Below are 17,570 nucleotides of genomic sequence, written 5' to 3'. Positions count from 1 at the left end.
CCATTTCGGAAATCATTAGAGAATTCAGTATTCCAAGATCCACAGCGTCAAGAGTGTGCCGATAATACCAGATTTCAAGCGTTACCTCTCATCACGGACAACGTACTGGCCGACGACCTTCACTTAACGACCGAGAGCAGCGGCGTTTGCGTAGATGCGTCAGTGCTAACAGACAAGCAACACTGCGTGAAATAACCGCATAAACCAATGTGGAGGTACGACGAATGTATGCCTTAGGAAAGTGCGGCGAAATTTGTCGTTAATGGGCTATGACAGCAGATGACCGACGCTAGGGCCTTTGCTAACAGAACGACATCGCCTGCAGCGCCTCACCTGTGTTCATGACCATATCGTTTGGACCCTAGACGACGGGAAAACCTTGGCAAGGTCAGATGAGTCCCGATTTCAGTCGGTAAGAACTGACGATAGAGTTAGCGTAGGGCACAGACGCCCCGAAGCCATAGACCCAAGTCGTCAACAAGGACCTGTGCAAGCTGATGGTGGGTCCATAGTGGTGTGGCCTGCGTTTACATGGAACGTACCCATCATTGACTGGAAATGGTTATGTTCGGCTACTTGGAGATCATTTTCACCCATTCATGGACTTCACGTTACCAGACGACGGAATTTTTACAGATGACAGTGGACCATGTCACCGGGCCGCAGCTGTTCGCTTTTGGTTTGAAGAACATTCTGGACAGTTCGAACGAACGATTTGGCTACCCAGATGACCCGCCTTGAATCTCATCTAACATTTATCGGACACAATCGAGAGGTCAGTTTGTGCACAAAATCCTGCACCGGCAGCACGTTCGCAGTTGTGGACGACTATAGAGGCAGCCCGGCTCGATGTTTCTGCAGAGGACTTCCAGGGAATGGTTGAGTCCATGCCAAGTCGAGATCCTGCACTACGCCGGGCAATAGGAGGTCCGACACGATATTTGCAGGTCTCTCATGACTTTCTTCATCTCAGGGTATTCTGCATAAAATGGAAACAACAACTCGATTAAACAGACGGAAGTAGACTATTAAGCATTACATATCTTTTGTGTTTAAACTTGTACAGATCCTTATTGGCATAAAGCCTGCATGTTTGATAACAGGAGGCCGGCCGAAGTGGCCGTGCGGTTCTAGGCACTGCAGTCTGGAACCGCGAGACCGCTACGGTCGCAGGTTCGAATCCTGCCTCGGGCATGGATGTGTGTGATGTCCTTAGGTTAGGTAGGTTTAACTAGTTCTAAGGTCTAGGGGACTAATGACCTTAGAAGTTGAGTCCCATAGTGCTCAGAGCCGTTTGAACCATTCTGATAACAGGAACTTGGTGCATCGTTGTCTTCAGCCGGTTACCTGGTAACAGATATAACCATAGATGAGACTCTTTGTCTTCTGTGTCACACATGCCTGTAATTGTTTCTACGGTATGTTCTGTCCGCTGTAAAGGGGGTTGCTGATGACGGACGTTCGCATAATCCCGGTCCGTCGCTAAAACTAACTGATACAGACAGCAAGCCGGCGTGGCCATTACTTTATTGAAAACGGCATTCTTCCATCTTACGTAGGACGTGGAGCACCGATTATATAGGCCTAATGCGTTTGAATTTGTTATTATTATAACCGAACTGATATGGTTATAGACGGCCGCTGTGACCGAGCGGTTCTAGGCACTTCAGTTTGGAAGCGCGACCGTTACGGTCGCAGGTTCGAATCCTGCCTCGGGCATGGATGTGTGTGATGTCCTTAGGTTAGTTAGGTTTAAGTAGTTCTAAGTTCTAGGGGACTGATGAACTCAGATGACCCATAGTGCTCAGAGCCATTTGAACCATTTTTGGATATGGTTATGACGTTTTCAGCGCACTAGAAGATCGTTCCATTATCTTTCTGGAATCGTACCATACAGTACGTTATTTTAACAGAACTGGTTGAAAGCCAAACACCAGCTTTTATGTTGCGTTAGATCAGGAATATGAGAATATGTGCAAAGTAAAATGGTGTATTTTAATTGAAAGGCTAACAAAAGGTTTTCTGATCTTTCTAACTTCATACTGAAGACAGGACAGTTTCTTGCTCGTACGGAGAAAACGATTTTGATTCGCTTCCTTAAAAAAAAAAAAAAGACTCAGCGTATCTGAGAAGCTTTTACCTTACTATAGTTGGAGTCACGAACGATGGCGGTCGAGTTTAGGGTCGTTCTGCGCACCAACCTCACGCGTTCCACGACAGCCAGTGAGCGTGCAGCAGTGTTCTGAGCGCTGTGCTGTGAATACTGTTTGCAGTGCGACTATTTGACGTGATAGCAGAGAGTTATTTATTGAATTTTTATTCAATTTGTTGCGAGTTGTCATGGCTGATGGTAGCGGTAAGTGAGAAATTCTACACAAGCAAGTGAGAGACATAATTTGCGGAACACACGCTTACATCAAGCGCAAAGGACGCTTATGCGCGAACCGCAACTGTCGCTTGGAACCGGCAACAATACATTACCCGTCCTTGTCTCGGCCTGCGCCAACCGCCATCGTTCGTGGACCCGACTACAGCTGCACAGGAAAGTCCTGGGAGTGGGTAGACTGGTCCATCGTCGCTTTGTGCATATGCTAGAATCCAGATGATTACTTATTCGCTTTCAGCATTGGTTCAGGAGATACCAGTTTATTGTTGATAATATATCTCTGTTGGAAACGGCTATTGAACAGGCTTTTCTATGCCACAATAGAAGTTCCTCTGAACCCACAGAAGTCCTACAACACTAACTGAAACTTACATGCGTGTCTGAAAGACACTGTTGACGACCCACAGCTGTCAGAAACAAATCGAAAGTAATCCGCAGAATACGAATTTCTTGGCATCAGCTGTATGAGTAATAGATCTACTACCCAATACTGACATATGAAAATTTGTGATTTACCAGGAATCGAACTCTTATTTCTCACTTATTGCGAATGGTCGCCTTAACAACCCTGGCTATCTGTGTACATTGCTTGGAGTGTCGTCGTAACTGCCGTCTGCTTCACGTCTGCTGTGCAGCGAGCTACCTTAATTTAAGTATTAACTGTATTTTTCCTACTTGTCACTTCTTCTTCCATGTGTTTTTGCTTTTAGGAAGCTTTAATTGTCGAGTGCTAGTAATAGTGTTCCATAGATTTCGTGTTTGTTTTGAATACAGTCAGAGAGAGTCCCTTTAGTCAACCATAGTGCCAGTAGTGCTAGTGTTTGTTTTCAATACAGTCCAGAGACAGGTAGTGCTATTTTCATTGTTTTCTACAAGAAGTGGCTAGCAAGCACAGTTCAGTCAACAATCAGCCGCCTTTAGTGAATTAGCAGTCTAGTTAAAAGTTGATTAACTCTCTACAGTAAATTGATTTCTTAGGATGGATAGGATGTGTGACTGCTGTGTACGGACGCAGGAGGAGCTGGCCACTGTTCGCGAACAGCTGAACGTGTTGATGGCCGTGGTCAGCCATCTTCAGGCTGCTGCCTCGGAGTGTAGCGGCAGTGGGGAGTCTGGTGCGTCGCAAGGTACACCCCAGGTGTTACATGCTTCACCCACTGTCCCTGCTGTCGAGACATCTTCGCGGGTACTGGGTGCGGTTGGGCCACCCTCTCCCCAAGGGGAGTGGCGGGTTCAGCGGCGTTCGCGGCGCACGAGGCGGAAGGTCAGTGTGGAGGCTGGCCGTGTGGCATCGCCCGCTCTGCCTGTGAGTGGACATGGGGCCACTCCTTCAGCAAGATCCGAGCAGGCACACGGGGGGAGGGGTTTATTAGTTATTGGGATCTCCAACGTTAGGCGGGCGATGGAGCCCATTAGGGTAATAGCGGGAAGGTCGGGGAAGAAGGCCAGTGTTCACTCTGTCTGCTTGCCGGGGGGTCTCATCCGAGATGTGGAGGAGGCCATGCCGGCGGCGATAGAGAGCACTGGGTGCACCCGACTGCAAATTGTTGCTCATGTCGGCACCAATGACTCCTGCCGTCAGGGTTCAGAGATCATCCTCAGTTCATACAGGTGGTTGGCGGAATTGGTGAAGGCGGAAAGCCTCGCTCGCGGGGTGGAATCAGAGCTAACTATTTGTAGTATCGTTCCCAGAACCGAACGCGGTCCTCTGGTTTGGAGCCGAGTGGAAGGCTTAAGCCAGAGGCTCAGACGATTCTGCGGAGATCTGGGGTGCAAATTTCTCGACCTCCCTTATCGGGTGGAGAAATGTAGGGTCCCCCTGAATAGGTCAGGCGTGCACTACACGCCGGAAGCGGCTACAAACGTAGCGGAGTACGTGTGGAGTGCACATGTGGGTTTTTTAGGTTAGAGAATTCCCTCCCAAGGCCGACAAGGCGCCTCCTGAGACGCGGCAAGGTAGGTGTAGGCAAAATGCAACATGGAATAACAATATTAATGTACTAATAGTAAACTGCAGGAGCGTCTATAGAAAGGTCCCAGAACTGCTCTCATTAATATACGGTCACAACGCCCACATAGTACTAGGGACAGAAAGTTGACTGAAACCAGACGTAAACAGTAATGAAATCCTGAACTCAGATTGGAATGTATACCGCAGAGACAGGCTGGACAGTGAACGGGGAGGCGTGTTTATAGCGATAAGAAGTGCAATAGTATCGAAGGAAATTGACGGAGATCCGAAATGTGAAATAATTTGGGTGAAGGTCACGGTTAAAGCAGGCTCAGACATGCTAATTGGATGTCTCTATAGGCCCCCTGGCTCAGCAGCTGTTGTGGCTGAGCACCTGAAGGATAATTTGGAAAATATTTCGAGTAGATTTCCCCACCATGTTATAGTTCTGGGTGGAGATTTTAATTTGCCGGATAAAGACTGGGAGACTCAAACGTTCATAACGGGTGGCAGGGACAAATAATCCAGTGAAACTTTTTTAAGTGCTTTATCTGAAAACTACCTTCAGTAGTTAAACAGAGAACCGACTCGTGGCGATAACATGTTAGACCTTCTGGTGACAAACAGATCCGAACTATTTGAAACAGTTAACGCAGAACAGGGAATCAGTGATCATAAAACGGTTACTGCATCGATGATTTCAGCCGTAAATAGAAATATTAAAAAAGGTAGGAAGATTTTTCTGTTTAGCAAAAGTGACAAAAAGCAGATTTCAGAGTACTTGATGGCTCAACACAAAAGTTTTGTCTCAAGTACAGATAGTGTTGAGGATCAGTGGACAAAGTTCAAAACCATCGTACAAAATGCGTTGGATGTGTATGTGCCAAGCAAGATCGTAAGAGATGGAAAAGAGCCACCGTGGTACAACAACCGAGTTAGTAAACTGCTGCGGAAGCAAAGGGAACTTCACAGCAAACATAAACATAGCCAAAGCATTGCAGACAAACAAAAATTACGCGAAGCGAAATGTAGTGTGAGGAGGGCTATGCGAGAGGCGTTCAATGAATTCGAAAGTAAAGTTCTATGTACTGACTTGGCAGAAAATCCTAAGAAATTTTGGTCTTATGTCAAAGCGGTAGGTGGATCAAAACAAAATGTCCAGACACTCTGTCACCAAAATGGTACTGAAACAGAGGATGACAGACTAAAAGCCGAAATACTAGATGTCTTTTTCCAAAGCTGTTTCACAGAGGAAGACTGCACTGTAGTTCCTTCTCTAGATTGTCGCACAGATGACAAAATGGTAGATATCAAAATAGACGACAGAGGGATAGAGAAACAATTAAAATCGCTCAAAAGAGGAAAGGCCGCTGGACCTGATGGGATACCAGTTCGATTTTACACAGAGTACGGGAAGGAACTTGCCCCCCTTCTTGCAGCGGTGTACCGTAGGTCTCTAGAAGAGCGTAGCGTTCCAAAGGATTGGAAAAGGGCACAGGTCATCCCCGTTTTCAAGAAGGGACGTCGAACAGATGTGCAGAACTATACACCTATATCTCTAACGTCGATCAGTTGTAGAATTTTGGAACACGTATTATGTTCGAGTATAATGACTTTTCTGGAGACTAGAAATCTACTCTGTAGGAATCAGCATTGGTTTCGAAAAAGACGGCCGTGTGAAACCCAGCTCGCGCTATTCGTCCACGAGACTCAGAGGGCCATAGACACGGGTTCACAGGTAGATGCCGTGTTTCTTGACTTCCGCAAGGCGTTCGATACAGTGCCCCACAGTCGTTTAATGAACAAAGTAAGAGCATATGGACTATCAGACCAATTGTGCGATTGGATTGAAGAGTTCCTAGATAACAGAACGCAGCATGTAATTCTCAATGGAGAGAAGTCTTCCGAAGTAAGAGTGATTTCAGGTGTGCCGCAGGGGAGTGTCGGAGGACCGTTGCTATTCACAATATACATAAATGACCTTGTGGATGACATCGGAAGTTCACTGAGGCTTTTTGCAGATGATGCTGTGGTGTATCGAGAGGTTGTAAAAATGGAAAATTGTACTGAAATGCAGGAGGATCTGCAGCGAATTGACGCATGGTGCAGGGAATGGCAATTGCATCTCAATGTAGACAAGTGTAATGTGCCGCGAATATATAGAAAGATAGTTCTCCTATCATTTAGCTACAAAATAGAAGGTCAGTAACTGGAAGCAGTTAATTCCATAAATTATCTGGGAGTACGCATTAGGAGTGATTTAAAATGAAGTGATCATATAAAGTTGATCGTCGGAAAAGCAGATGCCAGACTGAGATTCATTGGAAGAATCCTAAGGAAATGCAATCCGAAAACAAAGGAAGTAGGTTACAGTACGCTTGTTCGCCCACTGCTTGAATACTGCTCAGCAGTGTGGGATCCGTACCAGATAGGGTTGATAGAAGAGATAGAGAAGATCCAACGGAGAGCAGCGCGCTTCGTTACAGGATCATTTAGTAAGCGCGAAAGCGTTACATAGATGATAGATAAACTCCAGTGGAAGACTCTGCAGGAGAGACGCTCAGTAGCTCGGTACGGGCTTTTGTTAAAGTTTCGAGAACATACCTTCAACGAAGAGTCAAGCAGTATATTGCTCCCTTCTACGTATATCTCGCGAAGAGACCATGAGGATAAAATCAGAGAGATTAGAGCCCACACAGAAGCATACCGACAATCCTTCTTTCCACGACCAATACGAGACTGGAATAGAAGTGAGAACCGATAGAGGTACTCAGGTACCCTCCGCCACACACCGTCAGGTGGCTTGCGGAGTATGGATGTAGATGTAGATGTAGATGTAAACTGATCCACAATCGAATATATCACACTGTTTACATTCTTATATCGCAGTCTACTGAATTCATCACCTAATGCTCGCAACATTACTTGGATTCCTGTATCAGGGAAAAGGAGACAACGAGGTACGGAGATGAATGTTGTTATCGTCGTGTCCCGTTTAGGCTTGTAAAACTCACATGCACATATGACACAATAGAAACGATTGACGATCTACAGATGAACGGAATAATTTGAAATTAATTTGCTGAACATTAATTTCTTGACATCAGCAATATTAGGTATAGATCTACTACCCAATAGTGACATATGAAAATCTGGGACTCGAGCACAGATAATAAGGATGAAGGCGGTGTTGTAGTGATTAAGGCGAACAATAGCTAAAAGCGGCAAATCCGATTTCGAGTCTTGGCCCAGCACAAATTTTCATATATCACTATTGGCTTGTAGATCTGTACCTAATACAGCTGATGTCATCAAATGAATTTCGACTAATTGAGGGCTTAATATCATTTGATAGCTTTACTCATAATTAGGGAATTAGCAGAAGGGGCACTAAAAACAGTCTTAATTTTTAAACTGTCATGTTTCAGTCTCCTTGGCGGCTTAATACAAGGTGGTCAGAAAGAGTCTGAAACGCTTGTAAGGGTGTTGCAGGGCAGATTGTGCTGAGAAATAATTTCTAAAGAAAAAATTCTATGTGTTGGGCCGTTTCCGCGTTAATTAACATTTAAATGGCCCTCCAGGGACGGTGTCACCAAATGTGTTCTTTGCTTGGTTTCCTAAAACCGAACAAGACAGCGATATATCCCCCTGAGAGGGCTCACGGAAGTAAATACTATGAGACATTCTAAAACGTAAGCAAATATTATTTTCAACTCAGACTTACGTTTTTTTTTTTTTTTTTTTAATGGACACCTCATATTGTTTTTTACGCAATGGCTAACGTGAAAAATCACAAAAGGAATGGCGTTGGTTCCATTGCAATACGTCAATTACATCCGAAGAAATCGTAAAGTTAATTTGATGCTTGAAATAATCGAAATGCGCCGCTATTGCACGTACTGAGATCCAAGCACGAACCGTACGTTGCTTGTAATCGCGATGTGATTGACGTACTACGATGCAACAAACGCTGTAATTATTGCAATTTACACTGTTATTAAGTGGACTGGAAACAATACAGATGTCCAGTCATACACAATGAAAAATAAGAAAATGATTTACTCGTTCGTGCTTTATTGATCTTTACTACAGAAATAGAATGTACATAACAGTAACGAAGATCCAAATATCACCGGCCACGATAAATATAATTAATGACTGACCCAGGATCTAATAGAGATCATGAGGTAGTTCTACGTAGGTGTGTGGCTTGACATCTGTATTGTTTTTATCCATTTAATAACAGCGTAAATAGTAATAAGTACAGCGTGTGTTGCATCGTAGTACGTCAATCACATCGCGATTTCGAGTAATGTGTTTCACGCTTGTATCTCGAGATGTGCAATAGCGGTGCGTTTCGTTTATTTCAAGCGTCAACTTCACTTTACAATTACTCTGGATGTAGCTGACATTTTGCGATGCAACCAACGCCATTCTTTTTGTGATTTTTCGAGTTACCGAAAGAAAATAATACGTGTGGTCTATTTAAAAAAATGTAAGCTTGTGTTGAAAATAACAGTAGCTTATATTTTAGAATGTCCCACAATATTTACTTTCATGAGCCCCGTAAGATGAAAATGTTATGTAACGACCAAAGGAGATCCATAATCTTCTCGCCATTACAGCAATAAAGAACGTATTCAGGAAATAAAGCGTATGAAATGAAACTGTAAATTTTCCTCAAAGTCCATGTGCCGAAGCGAGAATTCCTTTTGAAAACTGAAACCTGCGTGATGTGTAACGAGATCAGAAAGTTCATTTCTTCATAATGCAAATTTATATACGAATGTCTTAACATAGTGTTCTTCTGAATTCAAAATGGTAGAACGAAGGACAAAACGCAATTGTCAGCAGATGGTCGCATCGACGGTCCGTTATAAGAGCTTAAAGCCTGGGTCGTTACTTGGTTGCCAGATGGAAAAATAAAAAATTCACTGGACGCTGTACGTAAATAACAATCATCATCAAAGCACTTCGTCGAAAACGTTTTCCTGTAGATAACAAAATAAACATCTTCTAAATCAATAGACTCCTGACGGAAATATGTAGCCAGAAGGAACATAAACTGGCAGCAGACATTCGAAGTACATTTTCACCTCCAAAGTTTACATCCTGCTTTGAAATAAAATGTACCTTAAATAAAGGAAATGAAGTTTCTTCTACCCGTTTTACAGGCCCAGTCTTAGGCAGTTTCATTCATCCTATCCTGAATATACAAACAGACATGTATTTGAATGTGCACCACACCAAGCAGGTCAACAACAATCTTGAGGCAAGATTCCTGTGTCTATTTTTCTATCAGTGCGCCTTTAATAAAGTGTTATGTAACGAAAAAAAGAATATCAGCACATGGAACATAGGAGAGCAAATAAGATCTTCAGACGTCACAACAGATCACGAAATCACATTAGATGAAGGGAAAAAAACACAAAAGAAAAAATGGAACAAATAAGTTATAGTCCCATATCACCATTTGTTTTTGCAGTGATATTTTCAGGAAGTTTTTGAAGTTTTCGCTATATTTCTTCCGTGTTTGTTCCTTACCATGTTGATTCCACAAACGTTCCAACAAATCTAATTTATCAGACGTTTTTAGAGAGAATATTGCGTGAATTGTGTGTCCCATAATTCAGGTCGTAACATTTTTCTTTGTTTTGAGGTGGGGATTCCATTGTGGTATGATGGCGTCTGATACTGTGATGTGTTGCATAGCGACTGTTCATAGAACGCAGCATGTCTCTTGCTGCGTCGCAGATTATTCGAAACTTATGGCACACAAAACGGTGTCCAGTTGTATTCTCTTGCGCACACATGTCGCATTCACTTGATCGGATTAGGTGAACTGAAGAGAGTTTAGAGCTTGTCGGGATAGTGCGATTTACGACCTTGTACTATATTACACACTCGCTCTCAGGTAGAACCTTGGACGCAAGATTTTTCCACAGTTTTCCAATTGAGCCGTGGCAGTCGCAGCTCCCATTTATTATTTATTTATGGAGATCCACGAAGTGCGGTAGTGATGTTGCCAAATTTGTTCCCTCTTGGTTTGCTGTGTAGAAGGTAACTGGTGTCGAGGTAAAACCAACCCACGAAGTCCAGTGCAAAGCGGTTATCGTTGATTTGGATTGGGGCATCTAGTGATTATGGCCAGACTTTATTAAATAATGTTGCTGTTGGGGTGTAAAAACATTTTTCAATTATTACTTTGGTGTATTTGATAGGACGATAGCAAGGATCAAACCCGAGCAAAGGCTGAGCAGTCTCTTGCATTACCATCTCCGCTATGAGAAGAACTGAGACTAACCATATCTGGCGGCTAGCTTGAATTTGCGTGCACAATGGCGTGATTGGCTAATGAACTCTGAAACGGTGCAACATATCGATTTTTTCTTAACAATTATTTCCCAGCACAACCTGCCCTACAACAAACTTACAAGCTTTTCAGACTCTTTCTGACCAACCTGTTTTTTCAGGAGATGATGTGGTTTCTCGGCTTCATTAGTGATTAGATGATTACATGACTACCACACACCAGGGACCTGATAACAATGTCGATAACAGCACTTAATATTTAAAAATTCATTACAGTTACTACGTGCAGAGCAAACAAAACCCGTCCAATCTTGATTTATAGAACTTTTGCGTCTTTTGATTTAGCTGTGGGGTATGTTGTATGTGTCCGCCAGACTATCGTGCCTGAACATATTGAATGCAATGCACCGTAAGTGTATTATGCTGGTTACTGGACCTTTACGACCACATCCATTCCCAGGCTCTAAGTGAAAGGGTGCTGAACCAAAACGTCATATTTAGTGGCAGCTCTTCGCAGTGCGACAAGCATATGAAATATATTCCATACATCAGGCTTCTGTTTAACTACCTGTTGGCCATCCAGCCACTCTTTAGTAACGACCTGAAACCATCAAGCCACTTTGGGATTCGTGTAAAGAGGGGATACTACTATTTTACCTCAGGGTTGGAATAAATTACTACTTTGGATTCTTAGGAGGCCGCAGAATTCTTTTAAATTCGACAAATTTTAGGAATGTAAAGTTTAGATCTTGCTTTCATAGTACTGTACACGAACTTTACAGTTTTAACATCACGTATTCAGATAACTCAAAACAGTATGACTGGCTGCTTTATGTTTTTTTCTGATCATATCTTCATGATTCATCTGTTCTGATACTTCCACAGAGTACAAAGTTGCAGTGAGTAATTTTGCTAAGAGTTCCACAGTGAGCGCAGTTTGAAGTAATGGGCAATTTTGTTTTTCGCCAAGTCCACCTTTGAAGTAAATTTGTGTGGTAATGGATTTTTACTTTAGCCAACTCGAGAAACTGTTCTCCATTGATTTCTTGCATCAACTGAAAATTTGCAGTAGAGTGTGGCACCTCAAGTCAATATAAAATAAAAGAATTGGGCATGCCAGGTGCAGAAATGCAGTTAAGTATATTATTAGATATACTGTAATTTCATCTCGTCCTAGAGCACAGACAAACTGATAGCTGTTATCCTTTGTAGAACTTATTCTGATTATTTATCGTCTTTCATTCACACACTAACAAAGGAACGCCACGACGTTGGGATCACGGATTTACTTCAGACTTTGCACACCTGTAGTAGGCCATTGAAGCAACTTAATGTGCAAGTAGTACGGTGCACTACCCTGGCAATTCCGAGAAAATCGCAAGAGACGTTTTATACGCCATGTAATTGATGCATCTGTGCGTAGGGGGCGTAAATTAGAGGCATGGTGGTCCAGTGGGTGTCGTTCGAGCTACGTAAGACGAACATGTATGAAGCGATGGTTCGACACGTGCTCAAACCTTCATGTTTGTAGTACAAGTGTAAATTCTGTGATATTCAAAAAATTTGCACTAACGTCGATTTGCAGTAGGGTTTTGGAACATATACTGTATTCGAACATTATGAAGTTCCTCGAAGAAAACGATTTATTGGCACACAGTCAGCACGGTTTCAGAAAATATCGTTCTTGTGAAACACAACTAGCTCCTTATACTCATGAAGTAATAAGTGCTATCGACAGGGGATGCCAAAGTGGTTCCATATTTTTAGATGTCCAGAAGGCTTTCGACACCGTTCCTCACAAGCATCTTCTAACCTAACTGCGTGCCTACGGAGCATCGCCTCAGTTGTGCGACTGGATTCGTGATTTCCTGTCAGAAAGGTCACAGTTCGCAGTAATAGACGGAAAGTCATCGAGTAAAACAGAAGTAATATCCGGCGTTCCCCAAGGAAGAGTTATAGGCCTTCTGTTGTTCCTGGTCTATATTAACGACATAGGAGACAATCTGAGTAGCCGTCTTAGATTGTTTGCAGATGATGCTGTCATTTACCGTCTTGTAAAGTCATCACATGATCAAAACTACTTGCAAAATGATTTAGATAAGATATCTGTATGGTGCGAAAAGTGGCAATTGACCCTGAATAAGAAAAGTGTGAAGTTATTCACATGAGTACTAAAAGAAATCAGCTAAATTTCGATTACGCGATAAGTCACACAAATCTGAAGGCAGTAAATTCAACTAAATACTTAAGGATTACAATTACAAATAACCTAAATTGGAACGATCACATAGATAATATTGTGGGTAGAGCAAACCAAAGACTACGATTCATTGGCAGAACACTTAGAAGGTGCAACAGGTCTACTAAAGAGACTGCTTACACCACGCTTGTCCGCCCTATTCTGGAGTATTGCTGTGCGGTGTGGGACCCGCATTAGGTGGAACTGACGGATGACATCGAAAAAGTACAAATAAGAGCAGCTCGTTTTGTGCTACTGCGAAATAGGGGAGATAGTGTCACAGCCGTGATACGTGAATTGGAGTGGTAATCATTAAAACAAAGGCGTTTTTCGTTCCGACGGAATATTCTCATGAAATTACAATCACCAGTTTTCTCCTCCGATTGCGAAAAAATTCTGTTGGCTCCCACCTGCATATGGAGAAATGATCATCACGATAAAATAAGAGAAACCAGGGCCCCGCACAGAAAAATTTAAGTGCTCGTTTTTCCCGCGTGCCGTTCGAGAATGGAACGGTAGAGAGAAGGTGGTTCATTGAACCCTCTGCCAGGCACTTTATTGTGAATAGCAGAGTAATCACGTAGATTAAATGTAGATACACTATTCATTCTTGCTACATTAGCAACGTCTCATCTCTACACAGGTTGACTGCCAAATGGGGACTGCCTCTGTGTCTGCTGCTCGAAGCGAGGTGCAAAGTAATTCCAGATACCTTAGCAGATTGCAGGTATAAGGGATTTCGCAAATAACGACAAGCACTCATTTTCCGGAAATCTCTATGCGTTTCTTTACTCACTTGTTGATAATTATAAATATATTTGATCTAATAATTAAATTTAATTAAAAACAGTAATTAGTCATACAACACTAAATTCACTAAAACTTCGTGCAAATACACGTGGTTTTTTTAATTATATTACTTCTCAAATGTCATGTAAATTAAATAATATGGCCAGTGATGAAAATAATATGCATTGAAAATTAACAATGAGTGGGAGTGGAAGCGTCGCTATAAACACGTTCGTTTTACAAAGCTCGAACGCTAACCACTTCATCACCATGAACTGTAACATGCATCACCTACCCACAGATACATCAGTTATATAACCGACGCGTAAAACTTCTCGTGCAATTTTGTCGGAATTGCCAGAGTAGTGCACCTTATGCACCTTACTACTTGCACATTGTGTTGTTTTAATGGCCTACGAAAGGTGTACAAATTTTGAAATTAATCCATGATCCGAACGTCGTGGCCTCCTCCTGTAAGATTAAAAACAAAAGAAAACATAAAATGGCAACTGTGTTAGTAATCATCTCAGGGTTGCTTTGGTGGATGTTGGTTATTACTGTGAGCCAAACAGAGCATTGTCAGATGTACTTTTACTTGTCTGCTTTAGTGTATCAGTCAGTGCTTGCTGACATGCTGACATGGTCAGTGGTTGTGCATGTGTTTTGGCAGGCAGCATATCTGGATGACTGTCAGCTGTGTGCCTATGACAAGACTGGACCTCTGGCATTAGTGACAATGGTTCCCACTGCGTCTGTCCTCATATACAGAGCTCTGAGTGACCTGCAGGCCCAGCACCAAAACGTTCTACGCTCGGAGTACATTTCTCTGGGCGTAGCGTATACACGCACCTGACTAGTCAGTTCAGATAATTTATTGCTGTTGCACAACGCCCCCTTTTCCCGCACTCTCGCTCAGAAAGTTCCTTTCTAAAGATGTTCCTGCGTTATCTTGAGTAATTTTTAATTTGAAAGTATCTGGAAACTCTGTGTACCGTTGAGTCGTAAATTTTGCTGAGTTCCTTCGACTCTGTCTTCACTTGTACTACTATCTTGATCTACAGACGAAAACTTGTACTGTGTGCCAGTATTTTCTGTTTGACTACAAGACTTGCACTGTCTAGTACGATCTGGGGCAGCATTGCCCAGTTAAATGCTTCTTCTCCCTATCTGGAATAGGTTTCTTGTTCTCTTATACAGAAATATCAGTTATAACTGATCGGGAAACCACATGAGCGGATGAGGTGTTGCAAAGGGATTCAGTTTCACATCTCCTCCGATTTTCTTATCCCACTACTTATATCCCTCCCCCACTCTTGTAGCAGCCAAAATAGTCCAGAATATGCAAGACTCTTGTCTTGCTACAACAGCGGGGAGGGGGAGTTGTATTTTGCTATATACCGGGCGTTTTGCCTGTAGGAGTGATACAGTTGAAGAATGTGCATTCCAGATTTGCTGTCACTCTGTTTAATCAGGTTGTGCAGAAACGGGAGTTAGAAGCACTGGTGCTAATGGACAACAAGCTTCATAAAACAAAATTAACAGTCTAACATGGCATCCCTACTTCTGGCTACTGGTCACAGAGATTGGATGAAGTCACACTCATCTTCACCCCCCCCCCCCCCTCTCCCAGCGCTGTCGGAAACTTCAAGCTCACCTCGTTGAAAACGTGTAAGGGAGAGATGCCTTTTCTAGGAGCGCTTCCACCATTTCTTCCTCAAATCAAGATAGCCAGATACAGTTTAATGGCTCTCTTCCAGGATGACAGTTCATTGCCTTAACAACAGTGCCATCAAGTCCGACCAAAAATGATAAAGATTTTCTTGCCATAACAGCAGGGGAGAGAGGTTGCATTTCGCTACATGGCAGGCGTATGAGGATAAGGGGAGAGAAACGAGCTGAATAAGCAGCCAAAGGTGCCCTTAGGAGTGACCTAACTGAAGAATGTGACTTTCACTGGCAGATTACAATCCCTCTGTTTGACCAGGGTAAGAGACAGCAAGCGCCATATAGTGAAATTAACAATCTAACCATGACATTCCTAGTTCTGTTCGCAGAGATCGGATAACATCACTCTCACTTGGCTCCATATGGAACAATGCCCCCTCATACAGTGGTATGGGTAAATTTAAGCTAACCTAGTTGAGAAAAGATAGGGGAAAGAAGCCTTATCAAAGGAACCTTCCCATTACATGTTTTAAATTACTTGCAAAAATCACAGAAGCTCAAGTCAGGATAGCCAGATAGATTTCAGCTGCTTTCTTCTAGCACACAAGTTCATTGTCTTAACAGCAGTGTCATCACGCCCATCCAAATGGTATTATTCAAAAAGTAAACAGAACTTGTTCCTCCTCGTAGATAGCAAACAATTCATCATAGTGTATTAACACACTTTTTTATAGTTTCGTCTTATATTACATTAATGGACTCTCAGAATAAGTTCCAGACAATCTTTCAGTATCTCGGTTTATTAAAATGGAACACATTAAATTTCTAGTGCTAACGGCCCTGCCGCAGTGCTAACACCTGTTCCCCACAGATCACCAAAGTTAAGCGCTGTAGGTCTTGGCTAGAACTTGGATGGGTGACCGACCGGTCTGCCGATCGCTGTTACTAAGCGGGTTGCACTCAGACCTTGTGAGGCCAATTGAGGAACTACTTGATTGCGAAGTAGCGGCTCCGGTCACGAAACTAACAACGGCCAGGAGAACGGTGTTCTGAGCATATGCGCCTCCATATCCGCATCCAGTGACGCCTGTGGGCTGAGGATGACACGGCGGCCGGTCGGTACCGTTGGGGTTTCAAGGCCTGTCCGGACGGAGTTTAATTTTGAACTTCTACTGTTGGGGAGGAGGGTGAGGCGAATTAAATACTGAAGTTGTTGAGTGTTTTTTTCTGTATTACGATGACATGTATTTGTTCTCTGTTAACAAAGTCTTGCTCTTTCTATTATTCTTATAGGGCCTGACTCTCCAAAATGCCTTCGATTTTGGACACACATGTACGGGAATGGTATCGGAACGCTAAGTGTGATTCTCAGCGACGCACGTGAGGGCCAAGAGAAACTGTTGTGGAGCCTGTCAGGTGAGGCGGGCAATGCCTGGTATCAGGCGGAAGTTCCCATTTCGTCACTCAATCCTTACAAGGTACTGTAACCTCTCACTATAATGTTACCAGCACTGCAGCTAATACACGGTCCAGTCACATTAATCTGACCACCGCATATGCTAGACGTCAACGTTCAATAAACCATTCACTGACGACAGGTGGCAGCACAAGCACTGGAGGACATATCACGAGCGTCGGAGAGATGCGGGAAACAGTGCACTCGTTGACGAAATGCGGAAACGTAGCTACACTACTGGCCAATGAAACTGCTACACCACGAAGATGACGTGCTACCGACGCGAAATTTAACCGACAGGAAGAAGATGCTGTGATATGCAAACGATTAGCTTTTCAGAGCATTCACACAAGGTTAGCGCAGGTGGCGACACCTACAACGCGCTGACATGAGGAAAGTTTCCAACCGATTTCTCATACACAAACAGCAGTTGACCGGCGTTGCCTCGTGAAACGTTGTTGTGATGCCTCGTGTAAAGAAGAGAAATGCGTACCATCACGTTTCCGACTTTGATAAGGGTCGGATTGTAGCCTATCGCGATTGCGGTTTATCGTATCGCGACATTGCTGATCGCGTTGGTCGAGATCCAATGATTGTTAGCAGAATATGGAATCAGTGGGTTCAGGAGGGTAATAACGGAACGCCGTGCTGGATCCCAATGGCCTCGTATCACTAGCAGTCGAGATGACAGGCATCTTATCCGCATGGCTGTAACGGATCGTGCACCACGTCTCGATACCTGAGTCAACAGATGGGGACGTTTGCAAGACAA

The 17,570-nt window shown here is 43.3% G+C and overlaps 1 protein-coding gene across 1 annotated transcript in view; it reads left to right on the top strand.

The window, feature by feature from the left end:
• The window catches only part of LOC126470115 (MAM and LDL-receptor class A domain-containing protein 1-like), a 336,480-nt gene that overhangs the window by 170,992 nt on the left and 147,918 nt on the right, over positions 1 to 17,570 (top strand). Inside the window, exon 9 of the mRNA XM_050097720.1 lies at positions 16,636 to 16,820. Within this exon, the coding sequence (XP_049953677.1) occupies positions 16,636 to 16,820 (185 nt within the window). The remainder of the gene's footprint in view (positions 1 to 16,635; positions 16,821 to 17,570) is intronic.

The sequence above is a fragment of the Schistocerca serialis genome, chromosome 3 (assembly GCF_023864345.2).
Source record: "Schistocerca serialis cubense isolate TAMUIC-IGC-003099 chromosome 3, iqSchSeri2.2, whole genome shotgun sequence".
Lineage (NCBI taxonomy): Eukaryota > Metazoa > Arthropoda > Insecta > Orthoptera > Acrididae > Schistocerca > Schistocerca serialis.
The sequence above is the reverse complement of the archived record's forward strand: the minus strand, read 5'-3'. Positions and strand labels throughout refer to the sequence as shown.